Source organism: Lolium perenne, chromosome 4 (assembly GCF_019359855.2).
Source record: "Lolium perenne isolate Kyuss_39 chromosome 4, Kyuss_2.0, whole genome shotgun sequence".
Taxonomy (NCBI): domain Eukaryota; kingdom Viridiplantae; phylum Streptophyta; class Magnoliopsida; order Poales; family Poaceae; genus Lolium; species Lolium perenne.
Genome location: NC_067247.2, coordinates 8,782,117 through 8,808,127, shown reverse-complemented (window position 1 = coordinate 8,808,127; position 26,011 = coordinate 8,782,117). Strand labels below are relative to the sequence as shown.

Genomic DNA, 26,011 nt, shown 5'->3' with positions numbered 1-26,011 from the left:
CAATGGCCGCTCCGTCGTCGCCTAGCTGTATTCCCATCTTCATACTCATACTACTCTTTCTTGTGGCTTCCTCTAGTCCAACCAACGGTAACAGCAATGATACGGATCTCGCCGCCTTGTTGGCTTTCAAAGCCCAGCTTGCCGACCCTCTCGGCATCCTTGCTGACAACTGGACCACCGGCATGTCTTTCTGCCACTGGGTTGGTGTGTCGTGCAGCCGGCGCAGACGTGTCACTACTCTTTCGTTGGCAGGCATGCCTCTCATTGGATCCATGGCATCTCAAGTCGGTAACCTCTCTTTCCTCTCCGTACTCAACCTCACCAACACCAATCTCACGGGCTCCATTCCCACTGAACTTGGTAGACTACACCGTCTTAGGTATCTCGGTCTTAGAGGAAATAGGTTGTCAAACGTTTTGCCTATTTCCCTGGGGAATCTTACGAGGCTCGATACCCTTGATCTAGCTTTGAACCAAATCTCAGGCCATATCCCACCTGAGATGCTGCTAGGTATGCCCAACCTTAGGAAAATTAGTTTGTACGGGAACGACTTGAGTGGGCAAATGCCATCAGATTTATTCAACAACACGCCTTCCTTGACAAAAATCATATTTGGAAATAACAAATTGTCAGGTCTTATACCACACTCCATTGCATCTCTATCCATGCTTGAGTACTTGAACCTAGAGATGAATGAACTCTCTGGACCAGTGCTAGAAGCCATGTTCAACATGTCTAGGGTGCAATTCATGTACATTGGAAGCAATACCCTTTCTGGAACAGTGCCAAGCAATCAAAGTACCAGCCTCCCAATGTTGCAAGAGTTCAACCTAGGTGATAACCATTTTTCTGGTCAGTTTCCGACGGGGCTTGCATCATGCCAGTACCTACAAGTACTCTCTTTGTCCGGCAATTATTTCGTAGATGTTGTGCCAACATGGTTATCCAAATTGTCACACCTTAAAAAACTTTTCTTAGGTTTTAATAACCTTATTGGCTCGATCCCAGCTTCTCTTAGCAATCTGACCAGTCTTAATACACTAGAACTCGCCTACGGCAACCTCACTGGGGAGATCCCACCAGAATTAGGTCTTATGTCGGAACTCTCACATATGTACCTTGGAACCAATCAATTGACTGGTAAGATTCCAGCTTCCCTCGGCAACTTATCCAAATTATCTTACCTAGCATTGCAGTATAATCAGATGTCTGGACAAGTACCAACGACACTAGGAAACAATGAAGCCTTGTACTGGCTTGATTTGAGAGTTAACAATTTAGAGGGGAATCTAGACTTCTTGTCAGCTCTTTCAAAGTGCAGGCATCTCCAAATCCTTGGGCTAGAGGCTAATTATTTCACAGGCGTCCTGCCTAGCCATTTAGGAAACCTCTCTTCGCAACTGATTACTTTCGCTGTGGGTTACAACAACTTAATAGGTGGAGTTCCAGCGGCAATTTCAAACATAAGCAGCCTTGAACGGTTAAGTATTTTACATAACCTACTCACCGGTCCAATCCCAGAATCCATTGCTACAATGAAAAAACTCACGTGGCTTGATATCTCAAGCAATGCCATTTTAGGTCCTATCCCAACACAAATGGGTACGCTTGGGAATCTAGAACGTTTGTTTCTCCAAGAAAACAGTTTGTCAGGCTCTATACCAAGCAGCATTGGTAACCTTAGTTTGTTAGAAGCAATAGATTTGTCCAAGAACCAATTAAGTTCAATAGTACCAGCTAGTCTTTTCAACCTCGATAAAATTGTCAACCTAGATATTTCTCATAATTCCATTGTTGGGGCACTACCAATCGAAGGCTCAGGTCTACGACAAACAAATCGATTGGACCTTTCATCCAACTTCTTGAAAGGAAGCATCCCAATATCATTTGGGCAATTCAATATGCTAACCTACCTAAACCTGTCACATAACTCCTTCAAAGGCTCAATTGCAGGTGGACTCAAAGAATTAAAAAGCTTAGAATCATTAGACCTCTCATCTAACAATCTCTCTGGTACCATTCCTATGTTCTTTGCTAACTTCAGCCACTTGACTACCTTGAACCTGTCATTCAATAGTCTAGAAGGCCAAATACCTGAGGGAGGTGTTTTCTCAAACATCACATTGCAATCTCTGATTGGGAATATTGGGCTATGCGGCGATCCGCGCCTACATCTTACGCCATGCCTTGAAAGACATCGCTCAAGCAATAGAAAATTACTAAAATTTCTACTCCCAACACTTACATTAGCTTTTGCCGCCATTGCCTTTTGCATATACCGATGGATCGGGAACAAATTTAAGAAGGGTGAGCCCAAAGCTTATGCTGATCCAATCAATGCCATAGGCTATGGGAGAGTTTCCTATTATGAGCTCATTCGTGCCACCAATAACTTCAGTGAAGATAACATCTTGGGATCCGGAAGCTTTGGAAAAGTCTTCCGAGGCCAAATGAGTAGTGGTTTGGTGGTCGCAATAAAAGTTCTTGACATGCAATTGGAGCAAGCAGTCCAAAGCTTCGATGTCGAATGTCGAGTGCTTCGCATGGTGCGACACCGGAATTTGATAAAGATACTCAACACATGTTCCAACCTTGACTTCAGAGCACTAGTGCTCGAGTACATGCCAAACGGCAGTCTAGAGACGCTTCTACACCGTACTCAGAGTACAAGAAACTTGGGTTTCCTTAAGAGACTGAGTATCATGCTCGACATATCGATGGCAATGAAGTATCTGCACCATGAGAACTACGAGCTGATCTTGCACTGTGACTTGAAGCCTAGCAACGTGTTGTTTGATGATGAGATGACGGCGCATGTGGCGGACTTTGGTATTGCATGGTTGCTTACGAATGACAACTCCATGGTATGTAGGAGCGTGCCTGGTACAGTTGGCTACATGGCACCAGGTACTTAATCAGCTAGCTCATGTTATTTTATATAATCAATGGCTACATTATGGTTGAGAAACAACGCGTTGATTTTTGTTTATGGTTTATGTGAAATAGAGTACGGATCACTTGGAAAAGCATCGCGGAAGAGCGATGTGTTCAGTTACGGGATCATGCTCCTTGAAGTCTTCACTGGAAGGAGACCAACTGATGCTTTATTTGGTGCACAATTAACCCTGAGACAGTGGGTTCATCGGGCATTTCCTACAGAACTTGCCCAAGTCGTTGATGGCAAACTATTGCATGGCTCCTCTCTTTCTACGGGTAGCTTGGATAATGGCTTCCTTGCGTCAGTGCTTGAAGTAGGCTTGCTCTGCTCCAATGACTCGCCTAACGAGAGGATGACAATGTGCGATGTGGTTGTGACATTGACAAAAATAAAAGATGAGTATACCAAACAGCCAGCAACGACATCACATAGCACAACACGCTGACCAGTTTTCCTTGTTGATGTCTTCTATCATTTTGAAGCCGTACAATAGGTTTCTCTACAACGTATATCCGTGTATTTAAAAAAAGGGTAATGCGGAGTTAAAATTGCTCCTGTGCTAGCTAGGCTTGCTAGCTAGTTCCTCATTGGCGTGCTTCTTCACCGACTCTGCTTCTCCGGTCGGATCGCGGCGCTGGACGAAGGCCTTGATGAACAAGCTGTGCTTCTTTTCATCTTTTCTTGTTTTCGATGTCTGTAAGCTGTCTTTCAGCACTGTGTAACTTTGTCGTTAAGGCGTTATTAATTTAACGCAGAGCTACAGCCTTACCTCTAAAAAAAGAAGATTGATGTATTTGCACTCGGTGTGTCATTGTTGGAGGTTGCTTGTGGGAGGCGTCCAATAGATTTTGGTGAGCCAGCACTGCTGACAGATTTGGGCACTCCATGCATGGGAATGTGGCTCACTGCTCTCAACAGCAGACCCAAAATCGGAATATTACATCAGCGAGGAGGTGAGCTGGTACTAAAGCTTGGCCTGCTGTGCGCAGTGCTAGGCCATGCATGCAGTTCATGTGAGAGATTCACTGCCACGGTTTTCTAGCCTTAACAATAGGGATGAAGGTTTTGATCAACATATCATGTCAAGCCCATCTGTGGAAGCAGCCACAACCAGGTCTTTCTGGAGCAAGGTGATAAGTAAGGTTGTACAGTATTTTCATGTGAGAGATGGGCTGCTCCTGAGCCCGTTATATTAGCATATACTGTGTTTTATGAAACTGCTCTGTATTCTGCACAAGTTGTATTGTCTGAACTGCTAAGTCTAGACAATGTTTTGACATTTCATTATACACTACAACCACGAGTGACAGAGTGTGACATTGCGTTAGTAATGACAACTATGTATGCATGTTACCTCAAAAAAAAAAACTATGTATGCATGTTGCTCCCTTCGAAGGAGACAGGAACTTTGTGTCCTGGTTCACCATGTATGGTATTTTTGGATTCGTTTTTTTAGGAAAAAAAAAGTAGAAAATTCCTACTGCATTTTTTTGTTGGGGGGTCTGTAGTTGTAGAAAGGAAAACTGGAGTTATCTATAAATGATGGGAAACCAGAATAAAAGTTCTTCTCTGTCTTACCCTATGGTAGACCATGGGATGATGGGAAGCAGCTGATGTTTGAACATTTTCATTGAACTGGAAATGTTCAGTTAAGCTCCATCAATTTATGGGTGTGCATGAGTTCCATGTGCTTTGCTGAATACATACATAGCTTTAAAAAAAATCCTGGCTGTATTTTAACTGAAATGAAAAAAAATGTTGTGTTATGTTCCGCTTAGGGCAGATTCTGTTGCTATTCACTGCTACCATTCAGCAATACTAGAGTTTCAGAGAGCAAAAAGCAGAGATCCACTCCGCGTCCTAGGGCTAGCAAAGAATGTGAGAGGGAATTTACCACGCCATACCTGATTCCTTGCTGCGGCCATGATCGGAGGCGCCGTGTCCCGCCGCCGCACCGTGGAGGCGGCAGAAGGGGGAGACCGGCGGGGGGCAGAGGGCGCGTCCCCGGTGGCGCGTCGCGAGCGATGGGGTGGGGGTGGAGCTGTGCCCCCACGGGAGATTCCGCCGTTTAGCCGGAGGTTCATCGCCGGTGGAAGGGGAGAGGTGGCCGGTTTGTTCCGTCGGAATTTCATCGCCGGTGGAGGGTCGAGGTGGACGGAGAGGACGATGCAGAAGGCGATCATGCTATGAGGCCCATTAGACGGTGATGTGCTTGCTCAGGCACGGGACCTGGAATGCCACACAGGTCCCGGGTATATGCCATCCACCATTTCTTTCGAAAGAAAAAAAAAGTGCCACACAGGTTACCAACCGATCGAGAATAATTTTACATTTCCACCAGGCACCACTAAATATATATTCAGCACAAATCGATAATCCCTAAGTCCCTAAGGTGACCAGATCTTACAAAATGAACAACCGATCGAATGTAAACAGAGCTGAAGTTGGAATCGTCGAAGGTAAGCAGCAGAGACAATGTAAAAGTGTCATGTACCGAGTAGCAACTCACACAACACTTCTTAGAGGTTACTCTACCGTATCCACCACCGCGGCCATCGGCCGAGATTCTCATTGGATGCCAGGTGGTGTCTCTGACTTGCCAACGACCGTACGTAGGATGTGGATCGATCCATCATATTTGATTCGGCAGCAAGGCAACGCGATGCTTTTGGCACTGCCAGTTCCAGCATAAAAATTGTGCATACTAACATTCTTCCTGTGACAAAATAGAGAAACTGAGCACCACTTTTCATTCATATATATTGTATAAAAACACAAGGAACGGCGGCCTATAATTAACCTCTAGAGACACATAACAGACAACGCAATTAACCAACCTGGAATCAGCATCATCTTCCATCTGAAAATACATATTTTATTCACCCTCAAAATGCACAAACTGAGCATAGGTCCTAATCACAAAAGTAACAACCGAAACATAATACAAGGGTTCAACACAAACAATCATCCACAATCCCAAATGGAAGCATATCTTAGGTACGTCTGAATCATCAAAAGTAAACAATGGAAAATATCCCAAACACAATGTGTGTAATAAATGTGACCACTCTTCTAGGAGGTGACCCTGTTTCACCTTCACTTTGTCATCTTCTCTTCCAATACCACACTGAGTCCAAGCAAGCACTGCTTCAAAAGGTTACAGGATTACTGAATAGTATTATTACCACCTTGAAGTTGGTGATAAGGTCCATATTACCTTGTTGCTCTCTTGCTCATTTCCATATCATTAAACCAGTTATAAAATATACCAAATCTGGGATGGTTGGTATGGGCATGTACTTCTTCCTTGATTGCAGCCGTTGCGGAGATGAATTCAGGCTTTGTACCGCACCCAGGTGGAAACCCTATCTTTACTACTTTGAGGCATGGGAGATGCGCAAGGCCTATATAAAAGCCGCAATTTCTTCCCACTGGCAGGAAAACTAGCCCAAGGTACTCAAGCTTGGGCATAGCCCCTTTCACAAAATATGTCCCTTGGCCTGAACAGATTTTCAAATGCTTCAGACTTGGGAAACCAATGCCTTGGACTGTAAACTTATTTGCTCCTGTTTCTAACGTCAGGATCAGATCAAGTAAGGCTGGGAGCTCCCCAAGAGTGCGCAGACCATCCTCTGTTAATTCAATTAAGTTGATGTTCAGGCTAGAAAGGCTGGTGAGTGCTGGTGAAATCCACTTTGGAATATTCGGGAAATAGTAGTCAGTGCTCATATGAAACATTTGAAGGGCAGATGGCATAGACCAAGATTCCAAGAACTTGAGGGAATAACTATCAGAACTATATATCGATAAAGAACGGAGTTTGCAGCTGCCAATTAGCTTGTGTAGTGAGGATAATAGCTTCTCCTCATGCATCCTATATGCGTCCAGTCCTCCACATTTGGATCCAAAATCATATCCTCCATAATTCAAATATACACTGAGTTCACTTAAATAGGTTAGGTTCCCGAGATCCTCCAAAGCATCAGCTGGACTCATGGTAGCATTAATATTAGAGATTACCCGTAAGTTGCTCATATTCCCAATCCCACTTGGTATCTTTGTTCTCTTTTCAGCCAATAAGTGTTGTAGTTTAGTTAGCTGGCCAAATCCAGCTGGCAACTCTTCCACAAACGTACCCCGAAAATCTAGGGTCTCCAAGTCACTTAGCATCACAATACCCAACGGTAGCCTTGATATGTTTGTGTTCATTAGGCTGAGGTACTTTAGTTGGAATAACTTCTCCACACTGTTCATATCATACTGCTCCAAACCGTCAAGACCTTGAAAATCTAGTACACGCAAAGCTTCAAATTTAGCAAGGTTAGGCAAATGTTTGATGCAACCTGGTGCGGTTACTATTAGAGATCGGACATGGCTTAGATCCTCATTTTCTAAAGCCAACGCAAGCTCGTTGTCACTGTATTGGACTGACAATCGCCGAATAACACGATGACGATTTGACAAACTTGTTCGACCTTCGCCTACCACGGTAACAAAATTATCTTCAGCAGATTTTGAAATAATAATTTCAAGCATCATGTCATGGACCTTACATGCACGAACCTTACCATCATAGCTAACCTCGCCCACTGGTTGTACCATACTTTTGTTGATAAGCTCGTAAAAGTAGCTCTCAGCAACCTCATATTGGCTTCGCCCACGCTCTTCAGAAACAAACCCTTCTGCTATCCATCTCCGCAATAAACTATTCCTCGAAATCACACAATCCTCAGGGAATACACTTAAATACAACAAACATGTCTTCAGATTAGGCGGAAGATCATTATAGCTAAGGGATAGTATGGTACTCACTCCCTCTAGAGTCTGGTGTTTTTCTAGTGCATGACCGATTGACCTTTTTACCTTCTCCCATTCCTCCTTGACAGTACATTTGTTTGCCAACAAAGCAGATATACTAATAATTGCCAATGGTAGGCCTCCACACTTATTTAGAATTTTATCTGAAACTTCTTTCAGCATATCAGGGCAGCCATCAGCGGAGCCAAATATTCTTTTGAAAAATAACTCTCTAGCATGAAGATCAGACAGGGCTTTAATATTATATGTGCGGTCAGTAGTACATGAACAACATGACTTTGCTACATCACTGATGCGTGTAGTAATTATAATTCTGCTGGAATAATTGTTCTCTGGAAATGCACACTGGACATTGTTCCATGCTTGGGTAGACCATATATCATCAATTATGATGAGGTACCTAACATATTGTATATGATGTCAGCTTATATGATTAAAAATTCAACAAAATGTCATTGACATACCGTGAAACTCCAACAATATATGTGTTAGAGTACGTAATGGGCTTGGGCTGGCGCTATAGCCCATTAGTCTTAGGGTTAATTAGAGATAAGGGTCGCTTGCTTAGGGGTCAAGTAAACCTCTATATATAAGGAGAGGAGACGTATCAATCTAATCAAGCAAGAATTAAGAAGGAAATCCCTTCCCTCTTGCCCGGCCGTGGGCACCATAACACTTGGTATCAGCTTTCCGGGTTCGATCATGTCCAGCCTTCCCATCACCACTGGCCTGATGGCCTCCACCGCGCCGCCGCTTCCCGTCGCCCTCACCCCGGAGGAGATCGCCGGAGCAATCCGCGATCTCACCACTGCTGTCCAGGAGATCCGCCTCTTCCTGGCCGGTCCCTACGGGCCACCGCCGCCGGCGGCGCTGCTGCCGTGGCAGCCGACGCACCAGGCGGCCTCCGTCGCGATCGCCGGACAGCTGCAGCCGACGCTGCTGCTGTCGTCGCCGCCACCCGACGCCGGGCTGCTGCAGTCCCCACTGCCGCTGTCCACCATCTTCGGTCCGGGCCCTACCTCGGCGCCGGGGGTCCCTCTTCTCCAGCAGCCGGCCGCCTTCTTCCCCACCGGGACGCTGCAGCAGCAACAATTAAGAAGGAAATCCCTTTCCTCTTGCCCGGCTGTGGGCAAAAGGCCCCCGGCTGGCCTCCTCGCGCCCTCGCAGCCCTCTCTCTCCCTCCCAAACCCTAGCAGCCACATAACAATATGTCCTTCATTTAGTCAACTAGAAAGTCACAGGTTTATGACAATTCTTGATTTTGTTTCCACATCTGATTTATTGTACATTCTATCATGCCTAATTAATGGAGAATTAAACTATAAATGCAAGTCAACTCTACTAGTTAGTTGATTAGATTTTCTTCATGTCGACTAGGACACTCTTTCACAACGTTTATTTGAGTATATATAAAATTAACAATAGAAATATGATATTCCAACGTTTTCATATTTAACTTAACTAAGTTTATATAACCTTTATTACATTTGTTCCATGTGTAGTTCAATATACATACACAACATATCAAATTCAGTGGAATTTTAACTCTACCTATAACTCAAACATATTTACTCTTTCTCAGTTTTCTCTATGAAATGGGGATACTATTTACAATGATTATTTTATTATAAAAAACAGTACATATAGTAATTGTAGTGTTACAATTTTGTTACATGCACCAATGAGTTCACCCGAAAGGCTACGTAGACAATACATATTCAGATAGAACAATCACCAAGCTGAATTGGTCTTGAAGCTAACTGAGTTGTATGTAGTCATATATAACATTGACCAACCATTTTACACAAACGACTAAGGGATAGAAAATGTGTTGAAATGATATACTCATATTGCATTCGTTACATGTGCTCTTCAACAGCATCACCCCCAACCCTCCCGCACCCCCAACCCTAGCCGCCTCCCGCCGCCGCCAGGGCAAAGACCTCGGGGCGTGGCGGGGGCCTTCCCTCGTGACGCGACGGGGACGGTGGCCATGAGGTTTCTCACGCGCGGCGGCGGCGGTCTGACGAGGATGGAGGGGCGACGGCGGCCCTCGCGCCTCCCGCATGGATGGACGGGGACGCTGGCCAGAGACTGTGCTGCGGCGTCCTTGCCTCCCATCGGCGGCACGCCAGTGGTGGCTGGTGGTGGCGGACAGCGCCATTCCCCCTGCCTCTCGCCGGTGAGGGGCGATGATCTTGGGCTTCTCCCGCGGTACGAGGTCGCCCGATGACGAGGGAACACCTCAGCAATGCCTACGTATTGTAGGCTAGGGTTTCGGGAGAGCGACGATGGAGATTCCGGGGACGAGATTAGGCACACGACGTACCCAGCTTCGGGTCCCCTCGGTGGAGGATACCTACGTGCTGCTGGCAATCTAGTATATGAACACAAGTATCTTTACAGGGTGCCGCCGTAGCGGAGCTATGTTGTCTATATTTTGTCTATCTGTTGGCCTCCTTATTTTGGGTGCCCTGGCTAGCTTTATATATGCAACCAGCCTAGGGTTTTACAAGAGTCCTAGTCGACTACTTCTTCGGGTTGCCTTGTTGGGCCTTCTCTCCATATTGGGCCGAGCCGATCCAGGTATACCAATAATGGGTACCCGAAGGGTATACCCATGTCACTCGGGGCAGCGGCCTTGGGTTCGACGGTGGACGCGACCTTCTTCTTCGCCGGAGGAGGTCGGCTGGTTGCTGTGGTGGCGGATCACGAGATACCTCTACCCCGGCGATGAAGATCTAGTCGACGACGAGCGAGCGGCGAAGGGGCCACCGGTGAACACCGAGCCTTGACTTCGTTCTTGGCGGATGATGGCGGCGGCTTTTGGCGTCGTTCCCCTGCGACGACATCATCTTTGCTGGCCTCTCCGTTTGCTCTCACCGAGTTGGGGACTCGCGGCTGTCGGTGAAAACCGTGTCAAGATTGGCGGGAGATGGCGGCGTTAAGCGTCCCTTTCTTCTTGAAGGCATCGTCGTCGCAGTCCGCGGGAACTCACTCGTGCTGCTCGGGGGGGAAACCCTAGATCTAGCCAGGATCAGACGATGATGGCGCTTCCTGCATCGTCTTACCTCTTGGGGCATCGTTTTTTGAGCAGCGGATGGATGGAGGTGGTTTTTGGTGGAGTGGTGTTCATCTACCACGTTGTCGTCGATGATTCTCAGCGGCGTGAAGCTGCGGGGTATCGAAGACGGGCGAGGATTGCTGGACGCGGGCATGATGGTGGAGCTGTTTGGTGTTATGGTGACATCGACGGCAGGCCTGGCACGGTTAATACGTTGATCTGGCTTGGAGATGGGTTCGAGATAGATGGCGGTTGCGAACTCTGCGACGTGTGCAATGACACACCCTCAGGATTTTGCTTTTTGGATGATGTGTGTTGGTGTACCGTCAGGGAGTATGGTCTTGTTCATGGTCCCCCCTTCATCGTAGGTATAGCGAGTTGTCGCTAGGAAGGAGGCTTCGAGATTGATCTTTGTAATCCCCTTGTAAGGCATTGCGAATAATTTAATAAGAAGAAAATTGTGTGCATCCTTTGGATGCAGAGGCTGGGGCTATGCTCTTTCATCGAAAAAACATGTGCTCTTCAACAATGAGGAGAACACTTATTTTGAGCAGTTTAACTATCTCAATAATCTATATAGATATTTGTAGAATGTTTATAAACAACACTATCCAGTTGATTTCTCATCTTGGGATCAATCATGCCAATATTGTGTAGCATGTCTACAAATGTTTTCACTCATGTATAGTAACAAACGTTCCATGTTGCCCAGGTACATAATGTTCAATGGGTTGTCAAAAGCTTTGAATTACGCTAACCAGCCTAGGTAAAGCACAACCTTTTGGCGTTAAACAAAATAGTATTCTACAAATAATATCACAGTAATTGAAACAATGCAAATCGTATATTCATGTGGTATGTTTTAACTAACAATGATACGATAAGTGTTAATGCGATGTACCTTTTATCTTTTAGCAATTCTCTCAGCTTTGTAATAGATCTCCTTTCATCCCAATTGTCGGTTGTACCTTCTATGCATCCATCTTTGCATGACATTTGAGATATCACATCCTTCATAATTCTCTTTATATCTGGCTTCTGTGAGACGGATACAAAAGCTCGGCAATCAAAATCCCCTTCAATCTTTTGATAGACCTGGTTAGCCAATGTTGTCTTTCCCAATCCACCGAACCCCACAATAGACAACACACAGCGATGCTTCCTGGTAGTGTTTTTTCCTTCTTCCACCATCCATTTGACAAGATCATCTCTTGGACCATCAATTCCCACAAGGTGTGCCTTCTCGGCAAAAAGAGCAGACAACCGTGGATCAACAGATTTATGGTTAGATGTGCTACAACTAACATCATCCAACCTGTAGCTGTTCTTGAGATCTTTCACATGCTTGATTCGAGCCTTTAATTCTTCGATCTGCCCGGAGATCCCATGCCGAGATCCAAGCGTCTTCAGGCTACGAGCAATCCTACGGAAGGACTCTTTGAAGCCGCCGTGACGCCCACTGTTGCCGAGCCGGCGAATGAACTTGTCAATGTGATCCTCAATATCATAGGCCAACTCCCTGACCATGGAAATCCATTGCTTCACTTGGATATCCGGATCTTCTAGCATCGCATACTTCTGTACGGCTGCGTTTATGGTGGATAGCTCAAGGTTGAGGGCAAGAATCTCTTTTCGTACCCCTTTGAGGCGACCATATTGGCCGTTGAGCAGACTGCCGAGCTTCACCACCAGCGGACCCAGCACACCAATTGAGGCGCTCACCACCGTTGGCGCCATCAATCACTCCATCAGCCTCCCTGTTCTGTGTCTTCTCTCTCGATGGATTTTTTGTTTGTGTCTGCGTTTGTGTGTTGGGGAGTCAAGAGCAGTGGAGGAAGATGACCAAGTATTCAATTGGGTAAGTGGGTACGAGCAAGCTGAAAGCCGTTGCTGACTCATCAAGAGGCTCAGTAATGTTATTCTAGAGGAGCAGTTGGTTAGAATACCTAGTAAGCAAAGTGGAACAATGTGTTAAGAGAATTAAAAACAACATCTCTTGTACGTTTGTGTTTGTTGGCTTGTAGTGGGAAAGCACCAGGCAACTGCGGGCTAGGTGCTCGCTAGTTTCAACCTTTTCTTTGCCTCACCTAACGATGGATGACATGTGCACGAGGGGCTACTTTTTCTGTAACACTAGTCATAATGAGAAGTATCATATACTAGTATCATGTACATGATATTAGATTGTGATACCACTTTGACAATGCATAGTATCATGGTATCATATTTATGCCATATTTAATGTTTTGTATAATCTCAATGCAAATGTATGTACTGTAATGAAGCTTTTTAGGTTTATGTGTCATGATACGGTATCATATTATGATACTACTCTCATCTCTCACCTCATTAATTGTGACACATCAGATTTTTGCCAATATACCATGCATGACAATACTACTTATGATACTTCCATTGGAACTAGTCTAAGCAAACTAGTACAAGTCTATCTATTATATTATATTATATACTAAAAGCAAAATACGGAACTTAAATAGAGACACCACGTCAATCCACATCATTTAAATTATTTTTAATAGTTAGATCTAAAACTTGTGGTCAGGATTTAATGAAATATTAATAATTACGTAACTGAAAAGCAGTTGAGTTGACACGATTAATTATGAAACAAAACTGCCCTACTAGGCCATATTTCCGTAACAATTATATAAGAAAGATGCGCACGCACCTATAGAGCCCGTGCAGTGCACGATAGGTGACAACTACAAACGCGACCCTAGAGAATCTAAATACGTTACGATAGTGAATATGCAAAGAAACATTGAGGCGTCGCCACGCTGGAGGCTCAGCTCCCTCGATTGTTCACGCACTAAGGTAACAATTGAAATTTGACTTTTCTTTCCAACCGCATAATATTTTGCCTCTTAGAAAGTCCGGTAGTCCATCCTTGCAACGATAATGTAAGGAACCCATGAATATTATATGGGTCTATAATAAATGAGCTCGAGATTTTTTTTTTTGCTTGAAGGTTTATTAACATCCAAGTATGGAAGTATTCTCACCATCCGTGGGAAAAAAGTTTGTGATACATATGCATCATATTTCTTTCTCGGTAGCAAAAAAATACAAGCGGGCATGGGTAAATCCGGATTTTGGAAATACCATCCGATATTTGTCAAAGAAATTAATAAATTGGTACAATTTATTCGGAAAACCTTACGATAAATCCGCTTTTCGAAAAATACCGGAAATACCAGCCAAATTTTAGCCCAGTATTTGTCAAACTAATTTATGAATACATCCAAAATTTGATATTTTCTTAAAAATTGAGCTAATTATGTGAATATCGGCAAATGTCGTCACGTATTAATTTTTTTCCGGTGGTACCCGGTAAACCTGTAACGATCCGACCCGGTACGGGTTGAATCTCTGTGCTTAATAGTGCTAGTCCCTGGATCAATCGCTAGCACACACAGTTTAAGATGTAATACCAAGAAACAAAGGTCTTTATTACATCACATGATCCAAAATTACATAATAACTTACAAATTGCATAGCACAAAGCTAGCTCAATATCAGAGTTCACAACGAACCATAATAGCATGGAGTCCTTCGTCTTCATGTGCCACAGGCGAGCATGTCGAGTATAGACTCGTAACCCTAACCATCGAACCTCACTCGTTCATCAAAATATCTGCAACATAAAAACGTTGCAGCCACGCAGGGTCAATACATTTGGAATTGTATTGGCAAATGTCACTATTTGGTGGATATATAAATGGCGCCTATCAACTACGAGCTCATTTGGCAGGTGGAGTTTAGCATTTTTTACGAAAAGCAATAGTTTCCCTATCTTTTATAAACAATTTTATTCTTTAAAAATCATCGTCTAGGAACATATTAGCATAACCCATGCCGTCGCAAGACAGTTAGCTTCATATGCTCCTAAAGATCTAAGGACATGCTAGCATAGGCCCATGTAAACACAAGACAACCTAGCTCTGCATGCTCCTAACCCATTGTTTGTCCCATCAAGTTTTATTAAGAAATTGGAATGATGAGATCCTCCAAACAGTTCCAGACTCTAGTTGCTCATAATGTCCATAACCGGGGACACGGCTAAGTACTTAGTTTGACACTCTCGAGAGGCTGTACACATTCCCCACATGACCTAGTCTATTCTTCTTCCATGATGCGCAATTTGCTCAATGGACAGATATCGACTAGGACAAGACCTTTCAGAAGCAATACCTCAACCACAATGGACGCGCTCCGTCCTACCAACACCTACCACCCTCTGTACATTGGGTCGAGTTCTCGCAACCTACTCAATCTAGCCAGAGCCCATATAGCATGTGGTTGTACTGGAAGCTACTAAAACAGGAGAACCGGGCTAATCTCTTTGTTCCTGGGTGGCCAATCTCAAGTGTGATGCACATGGTGCTGCCATAGAAATGACCCCGGTGCAACCACTCAACATAAACCAAGCATTACCACTTCCACCCAGATGATTCATTATTTTAGGTTGTTTTATTACATAAAACCATACTTTCCTAATACTACATATCACATCATGAAATCCCAACCACACATCTACAATAGCAACGCTAAGCATACTACAGTACGGTGGCGACAAGGAATAAGGCATGGAATCATATGGATATCCTAGATAGGTTTATTGGTATTGCAATATATTTTTTTTGAAACAACTCCTACACATACATAGCTACTGAAAATAACTACAAAGTGCATAGAAAAATAATAGGACAGAACGGTGTGTGACACTTGCCTTGTTGGTATCTGAAGAATTCTGCTCTTCTCTCAATCAAACGTGTATCTCTCCGTACAACTCTACATAAAAGTAACAGAACATAAACACACATTCAAACAACAACAAAATCAAGCAAGGCAACAAATTAGAAAGATTTGTCATTCATTGTATTTTAGTTTTCATTAAATTTATGGTTAATTAGGAAATTGAAGGTATGGCAGGGTATGGCTTGCAAGATATGAACTTGAGACATTGAATGGATGAGTCAAACACTTAAAAAGGAAATCATTATCTAAGTCAAGTTCTCAGAAGGAAAATGATTGATAAGAACCTATGGTCAATGGTTGTTTGCTACTCAAGGATGGATAATTATAATGATGCTTGTGTTTTAGAAACTCTCACAAGCATCGCAAGTGCAATTCAAAATGCAACTTGACATAGTGCGAAAACACTTATCAAAGTAGCACAAATTCACACATAGACTTGGGTATGAACTAATGGTATATTTAATTATTCAAATGACTCACTTGTAATTTGAATAGCCCAAGCTTAATAAATATGATAGAATGGTATAAGATTGGATAGACATGAATGGTATTTAAGTTGTGGATCAAAGATTCTAAAGGATGTCAAGGTTTGAACACATGTGTAGAGTGTCTCCACAACATTTGCACACGGAAAATCTATAAATAAGATTTTTCACAATTTACTCAAATAACTCATGTGTAGTTTGAATATGGTGAACTACAAAATATAATTAGGATAGATATGATCTCGGACATGATGAAAATATCTAAAAGATTTTGGTAGATGGGTATGATCATATGGTTCACTTTGGCAAAAATGAATTATGAGTTTAAGCTTCAAACCAATGTTTACAAAAATAAATTATGATAATGGTTTCCATGGATATTGATGAGTAACACATATTCAAAAGAAAGGATATGATCAAGTAGGGTTTATGGATTGTGTCGTATGACACATAGAAGGATATGACTTCAAATCTAAAACCATGTGAAGTGAATACAATCAACCAAACTAAGCATGTGTGCTACTGGATGAAGAGTTTTAATATAATTCGTTTGCAAAAGGAATCATCTTAAAGGGATTTATAGAATTTAAGTTATGTCGAAACTACTCAAGTTCTCATATTTAGACTTGAATACTTGCAAATTGTTTTACAAGTTTTAGGCACTGATGTTAATGGACAGGGGACATCAATAAGTTTCATTTGCAAGAGGAATCATTTGATTTAAATTTGTAGAATTTGAACCATGCAGAAAATACTCAAACTTACATATTTAAATTTGAATATTCGAGAACAGTTTAAAAGTCAAATTTTATTGCACCACTGTGTTATCCTCATTTTTGTGAGTTCAACGACATATTATTTGTTAGAATCCGAGTTTCCAAACATTAGTTATGAATTTTACAAGATTAAACATGTCGCGATTAAATTTTGATGTTGTACGAAAAGTTGTCCGGAAAAGTTTATTGGATGGAAAATCTCTCTACAGGAAAGTCATAGAGAATTTAATTATAAACTCAATGCAAGAAGAATCATCTAAAACCAAGTTATGGATCATTTAATATGGAATTTTAAAGTTAGAGATGAGCTAGTACATTCACGATGATAACACGAACTGATTGATCGTACTGCGTGAACCGGTTAAGTGAATTAGTTTAACATGGACCACCAGATTTAGTCTAACAGCCTAGGATGAAACTGAATCTAATCTAATAAAGTGTATATACTGGCCTTACAGCGGTGGCAGCATTCGAGGATGTCGATCGCGCTGGTGGTGGTGTGCTCGGGCGGTGGACGACGACGACGTTCTGGTGGTTCTCCGGCACAGTCAAGGCGTGGACGTGAAGCAGCAGACGCTTTCCGTCACGTTCGAATTCTCGGCGTAGTTCAGCCAGGTTCCACGTGGTGGTTATGGGCGGCTGAAGGCGGCGGACGGTGTCGGAACTCCGGCGAACTCCGGTGGTGTTGGGTGGCATCTCCGGTGGTCTGCAGTCGAGGGGAAAGCGTCAAGACGAGGCGTCGAAGCAGGATGTGCATATTAGAAGAAATAGGAGGAGGCAGGAACTCTTGGAGGCCTCAGAATCGAGCTCCAATGGTGGCGGCGGCTTGGAACTCCGGCGAGCAAATTTGGCAGCCTGACGGCGCTAAAATTAGGGTTTTTTAAGGGCAAAATATAGAGGATATGTATTGTTATTTATAGGGCGATTATGCGTGGAAAAGGGGCACGAATTCGTTGCGATTTTCGTGGATTTTGGTTCACTATGGTTTCCGTACGCGAGATGGAACCCGGCCAGAGGTTGAAGATGCTTGATGGGTCCCACCGTCAGCAGAAAAAAAAAAGAACGAGAATAGAAGTGGAGCTGCTATTGCCTGGCCGGTCGGCCGCTCAGCTTTGCGCGTACGCGCGTGCGCGGTTCCGGCTTGGCCGGCCCGGCCGGTCGTTCTGTTTTCTTTTCCTTCTTAATTCTTCTCTGGTATCTTTTGTATAAATCGATTTAGGTCAGCAAAATAACTCACATAAACCTTGTAAAATTTATAATGTGCCAGTATGATTTTGGAACACAAAGGATTACTCTTTCAGTCCAAAATAAAAAAATACAGAGATATATTTTTATGCATTTGGCCTAATGACATATTAGGAAAACTGGAAACATACTTTGGATTTTATTAAATCGGGTAACTAAAATATGTCCCGAAAATGAAACCTTTCGTAGGTTTTATTTCAACATGGATTTTGATATTGAAGTCAAAATGTCTAAATTGACTTTATAAAATTAATTTTGGTCAAAACCAATTGACAAAAATGTTATTATGCATATAACACTTTATATGGCTACTTGGGCATTGATATTTCAAAATAAGGTTTGGATCTTTCGTCTCAAAATAAAATCTTATACGATTTCAAAACCATAAAATAAAAATAGGTTTGGTTTGAAAATACTTTGAAAACAATACTTTGTGAAAACTTATTTTGGAAAAAGGCTTTTAGATAAAACTCAAAAAGTTTTAATTCCATGTGAAATTTCAACAAAGACAAACAATTCAATCACTAAATTTATTTATTTTTACATTCCAAAATTTTGAAAATTTTGGGATGTTGCAGACTACCACCCTTAAAAGGAATCTCGTCTTCGAGATTCGAGAAAAGCTAGCAAGAAAGATGAGTTTGGGATATGTTGGGGTGGGCTACCACCCTTAAAAGAAAATTTTGTAGGTAGTCTTAAGTCTTGGGTTCAGCTAAGCTTATCTCTGATACCATCTGAAGCGATTCAACCCGGTAAGGATTGGATCTCTGTGCATATTGTGCTAGTCCCTGGATCGACTCGCTAGCACACACAGTTCGATGAATAAGCAGAATAGCAAATGCGTCATTATTACAACGTATGATCCAGAATGTATTTATTACAACTTGCATAGCTCATGGCTAGCTCAAATAAAAGAGTTCAAAGCGGAAAACAAATAAAAGCAAAGAGGTCCATCACGCCACAGGCGAACATGCTGAGTGGAAGCTCGCGACCTAAATATGGAATTTCACTCTGTCCTCAAAGTTACCTGCAACATGAAACGTTGCAGCCACGCAGGGTCAATACATTGAATGTATTGGCGAGTATCACTAGAGACTTATAACAAACCTATCAAGTAAATTTTCAAGGTGAGGGTTCAAACTTTTGTTTTGCACAAAGCAATCATAGTCTCGTACTAGTTTTATTCCAGCAATTTTAATCTCCGAACTCCTATAGTGCACATGCGAGTAGGTCAAGCTCAGGGCCCCTACCATGCTAATCTCCTTTTCTCCATTACACATGTCAGTAAGTCAGGCTCAATACCCTTATCATGCCACCACCAGTGTACATGTCAGTAAGTCAGGCTCAACGCCCTTACCATGCCACTCACTACCAGTGTACATGTCAGTAAGTCAGGCTCAACGCCCTTACCATGCCACCCTCCCTTCAACTAGTGTACATGTCAGTAAGTCAAGCTCCATGCCCTTACCATGCCACTCTCCCTTCAACTAGTGTACATATCAGTAAGTTAAGCTCCATGCCCTTACCATGCCACTCGACCTATACATGTTAGTAAGTCAGGATCAAAGCCCTTACCATGTCGGTCGACCTACAACCTTCTCAAGTAATATTCATATCCGCCCCAATTTATCCAATTATTGTTTTGTCAACTCAAAACTAACATTTCCACTAATACATACCCATGATATGATATTCTACACACTTATAAAGTAAGCATATCCAAGCAATCAAACATAGGTTGACTACAAATGAATCCAATCATAATAAACATATGGGTATCCTACGCTAGGTTTCATAGCAATATCACACAACTCATCAATAACAATCCTACACATGTACTTGTACTAAAAATCATGCTACACGTATAGAAAACAATGGATATGTTATGATCAAAAGTTCAACTTGCCTTATTTGTCGTTGGCGTTCACACTCTTCTTGCAACAACATGTATTACACTCCGCACGATCTAGATGATACAATAATCACAATAAATATCGAGAGAGCACAAACAGAGAATAACTACTATATTATAGGGGAACCAACATCATTTCTCTCATAATTTTGAGGCTTCTTTCGAATTACTGTGGTGGTAACACGTACACCTTTTATATGGTCTGGTTCCCGCGGTGGTTCTTCCGTGTGCAGCAGGGCGCTGCGTAGCTATTTAGACTAATGTGTTTTTCTTTCCGGTGCTTTGGTGGTCGGCTGTGCTGGTAAATCACTTGGGTGGAGGTAGCCAAAAGATGGGTGGAGCGGTGCTGGGCCAACCGTGGGCAGTAGCTGTCGGTTCCATGAGAATTGGTCAAAACGGTGGCTCCTCCCGTGGAATAATCGAGATGGCCCATCCTATTCTTCTCTCCCCAATCTCCACCATGTCTTGTATCTTCCAATGAATATCTCCACACAATTTCTAGAACTTGAGTGGAGGTCGCCGGCGATGAGTCGTCCAGCCATGTTCATCCCGGACTTGGCCGCCCCTCCCGCTCCATGCTCGAGTTCCCTCCTCGATGCAGCAACTCATCCTTCCGACGAACAGCTGCCGCCATGCTCCCCGCCGCCTCTGGCCGGCGCGGCTCCCCAAGTACGAGTATGCCTTGCTCCTGTCTCCGGCCACTTCTCGCAGGCGGGAGCCTCACCAGCACACCGCTCAGCCCCTTCTCCACTCGTTTGACGCCATCTGCGCGCGGATGCACCGCCGCCGTCTCCGGGCTCTACCTCCGCGTCCATGCAAAAAATTGTAAGTTGCCTACTACTAGCTGTTGTCTTGAGCATCCCCTGCTACTAGCTACTCTCTCTACTATTACTCCTCCCTACCAATGTCTTGGTCCTTTCTCTCTCTGTTACTGGATGAGCCCGTACAGATTCTCAAATTTTTGTGGCTACTTCTTTGTGAGTTTATTGCATCTACATGTTTGATGTTATGCTCATAAGAACTAAGAACTAATTTCTTCAAGTTTCTTTGTGTGATTTTGAGAGCTACAACAATACAAAATTGACAGGACACTGCAAGTACATCTGGTTCAAGATTTTATTTTGATTTCGATTTGGTGACTTTTATCTCGCTGTAGGTGCTGCCATGTAGTTCCAGCTGCTGGATATGGTTCACCCTCGAGTGGTGCAGATACACAGGTTATTAAGAGAGTTTTGATGTCTCACGTTGGGTTTAGAGTTCAGTGCCTTAGATCACCATGATGCCTATTTCTGGGGTGTTCTGTACGTGGTCTTGATGCAAAGACAGAGAACAATATGGTCCGTAACTACAAGGTTCTCTAGGATGTCTTCAACAAGCTGGAGACAAGAAAGGTACCTGCGTTAGGCCTTTCCATTTTTCCTATGGTCCATGAATTTCTCATGATTTAGTCTTGCAGTCGTTGTGTATGCATCTATTGTGTTGAGATTCAACCTAGAACATATTCCTGATGTTAGTACATGGTAATGGTCAGATAATCATCTGACAGTGCAGATTGACTATGTACAACTATCCATGTTGTAGATTGGTTCATAATAATTTTGGAGAACAGAGATTTGTTCTAATGCTTTCAAGTTGTGCTCTCTATTCCTGATTCCGATGTTGGAAGCGTTGCAACCATCTTCACTATAAGAGGCTTTTCCCCATTTTTTGTCGGGTCTGTTATCTATTTCTGTATTGATTATCACAGATGGAGCTTCTGATGATAGATCATATGATAGGTTCTGCAATCTCCCAACAGCGAAAGATTATATCACTGAAGATATCTTTTCACAGTCATCAAAAGTAGTATATGTGTATGTTTTTCTTCGCTTCTATAGCACACCTCTTCTAGCATAGGACATAGTTGTTGAAGTGAATTGCTCCAAAAAAAAAATCCATATGAGGAGATTTCGTTCCTGTAGGTCCGTGCACCAAAGCTGGAGATGCTAACGAATTGCTTCTGTGGCACCGCCATATTCTTATTCATATATTTGTGTACTAGAACTGCTAATTACCATAGATTTTACTGTGTGACAAAGTTACTTAATCATCTCTATAGAGGTCCGTCAGATTGAGAGATGAGACCACCAAAACCATAGCAGTATTTCCCTGTAAAAAGCCATTAATCATCCCTATAAAGACCATTTTGACTAAAATATGAGATCACCAAAAATTCCTATGCATTATCTGTTCTACACCAATTTTCTGAATTGGCAGCAATAGATTATCCAAGAGGACATTATTTGAATTTTTTTTACCTTATTTCCTCATGGATATTGCTCATATAGGTATAATATTAACATCAATATTTTCCAATGCACATATTGCTCATATAGACTCATGTGCCTCCGGAATTGTGACCCCAGCAGGAGATTGTATAGTCGCTGAATAGTCGCCGAGTCGTTTTCCAAAAATCACGGCGTCTCGCGACTATACATCGACTTATGGCAACTATACAACTTTTCTGGTCGACTATACATGAGTCGCAGCCTCGGGCAACTCACTTTTGAGTCGCCACTCAAAAACCATGTGCCAAACAGATCTACATGTTATGTCAACCATTTTGTTGCAGAATTTTACTATTTCAATCCTAGCATGCAGTATGATCTGTGGGTAGAGCTTAGTAGGCAGTCTCTTAATATTTGTGACAGCATAGCCTTTTTAATATAGATTTTTTAATATTTGTGATAGCATAGCCTTTTTAATATAGATTTTGGTGATAATGTATTTCAGAGAGCCCTTTTGTAGAAGGATAGAACTGATATCTAAGCAACTCATATATTTTTAGAGTCCAGTGAAGAGTGCTTCTCTTCCTAGATTTCCCTGCCGAGCAATGGTCATGATTTCACCACAAAGCTGAACTTCTAGGCGTGATAAGGTACCGCCCTAGGAAGGCTACAGGTATGGTTTGAATGCTCTTAAGTAACAACTGCAATAATTTGTAGCTTTTCAGTTTATCCACCCCCAAAATCTAATTTTGAGTCAAGATTTGGATGAAACTTTCCGACCAGTCAGGTTGACAGCGGTGTTGGAGAAAAAAGTGTACTACAGTTTCTTATTTTCAAGATAGAATATTAAACTTACTTATGATGCAACTACCAAACCATAATATTTTAAACTGAAGTGAGGTGTTCATTCTTTAGTTAAGTTTTGTAATACACTCTGGATTCTAATATTAGTTCCTCATTTCAGGGGTTACAAACAGATCATTCAGCGAACTGCTCTCGGGACATCTTACTTCCTTAAAAATGATTGCTTGAAGATATATTGCACTCTAGGTATTGTTGTGTCAACTATTGATTACTCCAGGCCACACTCCATTCAGGTACCAGACTTCAACATTACCTACCGGTAAGGCATCATCATTTAGCGTTGGCAGGGAGCGCCATATATGTTTAAGTGCAGTTGCTCTCAAAAAATCCATATATGTTCAAGTGAAGATCCTCTCAAAAAAATTAGTAGGTATATATAGTGCCCGTATGCTATTCTTATGTTTTAGTCTGGCATGTAAGTGGATCCAGAATTAGAGCAGACTGCAATCTATGTGTGGTTTATTATATGTGTAGCGTTGGATGTTTGTAGTTCATAGTCTTGATCAGATTTCACAATTAATTATTCTTACATGCTATGAAATTTGAAATCTAACTGTGTTATATCAAATCCAAGGACCAATGCAGTATGCGGAAGAAAAGAATCATGCATCAGTTGACCTTGGTACTAAGCACCAACAGGTAGAGAGAGGTAACCCAATCAGGAAGAAAAGAATCATGCCGATTTGCAAACGAATCATGCATCAGTTGAGCTTAGTACTAAACACATAAAGTAAATTTTGTACATGCCGGTTTGCAAAAGTATAAAGGAAACACATGCAGTAAATTTTGTACATGCCAGTTTGCAAAAGTTTTAGTACTGATGGTAACCCAATCTGGCCTATTTTGTTCTCTTAAGCAATTAGAGAGCTTGGAAGCACATCTAGCTAGCTTAGGTTTCCACGAAAATGATTCAGTCACCGTGGGTATTAATTCCAGTGGAGGGTTCCCTTTGTGCATCATTATATCACATATAAGTTATGCATTGCGTCTATACAATCTCCTGCTGGATGCCACTGAATTGTTTTCATGCATTATCATTTTCTAACATGATTTGGCATGGTACAAGACACTTCTTTCCCTAACGGTAAAACAATAGTGTGAATGTCATTGTTTCAGTTGTAGGTGAGGCATTGCACGACTTGATCCTTTATCACCTTGGTTATGTATATTTTCTCTTTTGTTTCTCCTTTCTTCATACTTTTCCTCTTCTCTATTTATTTATCAAATCAAGTTGTTTCAGTTCTTGACTTTCATTTAGATTAAGCAAGATACATCTTCTCACCGCATTGTCTAGCTTGTGATTTTGATTTATGAGTATCGATGCTAAAACTGTTGGAAGAATAATCATGCAAACGTCCATGCTGAAAGATTTCTCAGCTCCATGATACCAATAATGTGTTGTTTGCATGAATACATGGTTCAAACAACTCAACAACAGCCATACGAGCTAGATATTATTGTCGATGACCAAGAGGCATCTTCTGAAAACTAGACACTTGGCTTGTTTACTGTCAAAAACAATATGTAACCATCTACATCTTCACTTGGTTATTTATAATAATTCAGCTTTATGCATCCTACTTTCTGTGCCATGCTATCATAATAAAATAAGCTAACTTTATCCTCATTTTATTATAGGCATGCAACGCTCTATCCATGTCCAAACAGAGGCCAAGTTAATAACGTCATATGCCTCCGCACTACACTTCCGAATTGTATTTCTACATTGTTTCTAGATACCCTATTTCCATGAAATGGTTGGGGCCTTGATTTGAATAGGCGAGCTCATGCTAGAGACCAAAGAAAAAAAGCACATATCAGGCATACCCCTGAGGAGTCGGTCCAGTTTAAACTTAGATACCAAAGCCATGCAAGCCGTCTATGCTTCCTACCAGAAAGAAGTAGACACGGAAGGAAGGAGAGCGTCGTCTCGACTGGATAGATGTCAGCTGCCCAAATGATGCCGAAGCCGAGCCTTCCTCAAGGAGGTCACATGTGGTGATGTTCCTTAACATAATAGGCAAATGCATGGAAATCATCGTCCTATCCCTTGATTGCAAGGACAACTTGACAAGTACTCATGGTTTTGCAAGTAGAAAGAATCAAATAATCATCCCGGCATGGTGTTCTACTGTGTTTTTAGGCTCTGGCTATTATCAAATGTGTGTCATGTTTTATATTTAATTGTATTGTTCCATCTATGCTCAATGGTGTAATGAAAATTATGACGATATACAAACATATCAGCTAATCTGCACATTAATACATCCATCATGTATTGTGTGTACGGTGTGCATCTATATGTCTGCTCTATGGTTGATTTCTCTCATGACCCTTCTGAATATTAGTGAAAGTGACAAATTAGCTGTTTTGCAAAACTATGCAATGCATTCTTAAAAAATACCATCGTTTATTCTTCAACTCAAAGCCACATTCCGGGCGCGGCGTGCCGCCGCGCCGGTCATTGCTAGTTTACATAACAAAGTAATGAATGCATGCTCTAGGAATAATTTAGATTCGAAAACACTTTATAACAAAGTTGTTTATTCAATAGGAATTTCAAATAGGCATTTGAACACGGACAATATCCTTCTATATAAAAAGTTTCACAAAGTTTATAAACATGTACTAATTTATAGGAAATCTCCTTATCTTTAATTTGGCGTTGGAATCAAAATAAAAGCGTTTACCAAATTTATAATACATTGAAAATACTATAGTACTAGTTATAAATTTAAAATCTGCAACTTTCGTAAAAATACAACCTAACAGTACCATGGTGTTCTTCTCATTTTTAGGAATGCAGGGGTGTATTATTTCCTACTTTTGGAGGTGTACTTATGTTTCTAATATTTTTAAAAGA

General features: G+C 42.1%; 2 protein-coding genes and 1 long non-coding RNA gene across 4 annotated transcripts; 2 read left to right on the top strand and 1 right to left on the bottom strand.

Moving 5' to 3' along the window:
* Nucleotides 1-2: 2 nt before the first annotated feature.
* Nucleotides 3-3,600, top strand: LOC127348093 (uncharacterized). Its single transcript, XM_071818448.1, has 2 exons — nt 3-2,907; nt 3,007-3,600. The coding sequence occupies exons 1-2, from the start codon at nt 3-5 to the stop codon at nt 3,381-3,383; spliced, it is 3,282 nt and encodes a 1,093-aa protein (XP_071674549.1). The 3' UTR covers nt 3,384-3,600.
* Nucleotides 3,601-5,902: 2,302 nt separating this feature from the next.
* LOC127348094 (disease resistance protein PIK6-NP-like) lies at nt 5,903-12,557 on the bottom strand. Its single transcript, XM_051374195.2, has 3 exons — nt 11,722-12,557; nt 6,959-8,156; nt 5,903-6,910 (listed from the first exon to the last, which is right to left on the bottom strand). Exons 1-3 carry the CDS (start codon nt 12,555-12,557, stop codon nt 6,152-6,154), a joined length of 2,793 nt encoding a protein of 930 aa, XP_051230155.1. The 3' UTR covers nt 5,903-6,151.
* Nucleotides 12,558-20,185: 7,628 nt separating this feature from the next.
* Nucleotides 20,186-25,407, top strand: LOC127291722 (uncharacterized). Of its 2 annotated transcripts, XR_007844683.2 has the most exons (4): nt 20,186-20,842; nt 21,174-21,408; nt 22,845-22,957; nt 23,249-25,407. It is a non-coding gene; the product is annotated as an uncharacterized lncRNA (long non-coding RNA). The 2 variants fall into 2 exon arrangements; XR_007844682.2 differs by having other exon boundaries at nt 21,174-22,957.
* The last annotated feature ends 604 nt before the right edge of the window (nt 25,408-26,011 follow it).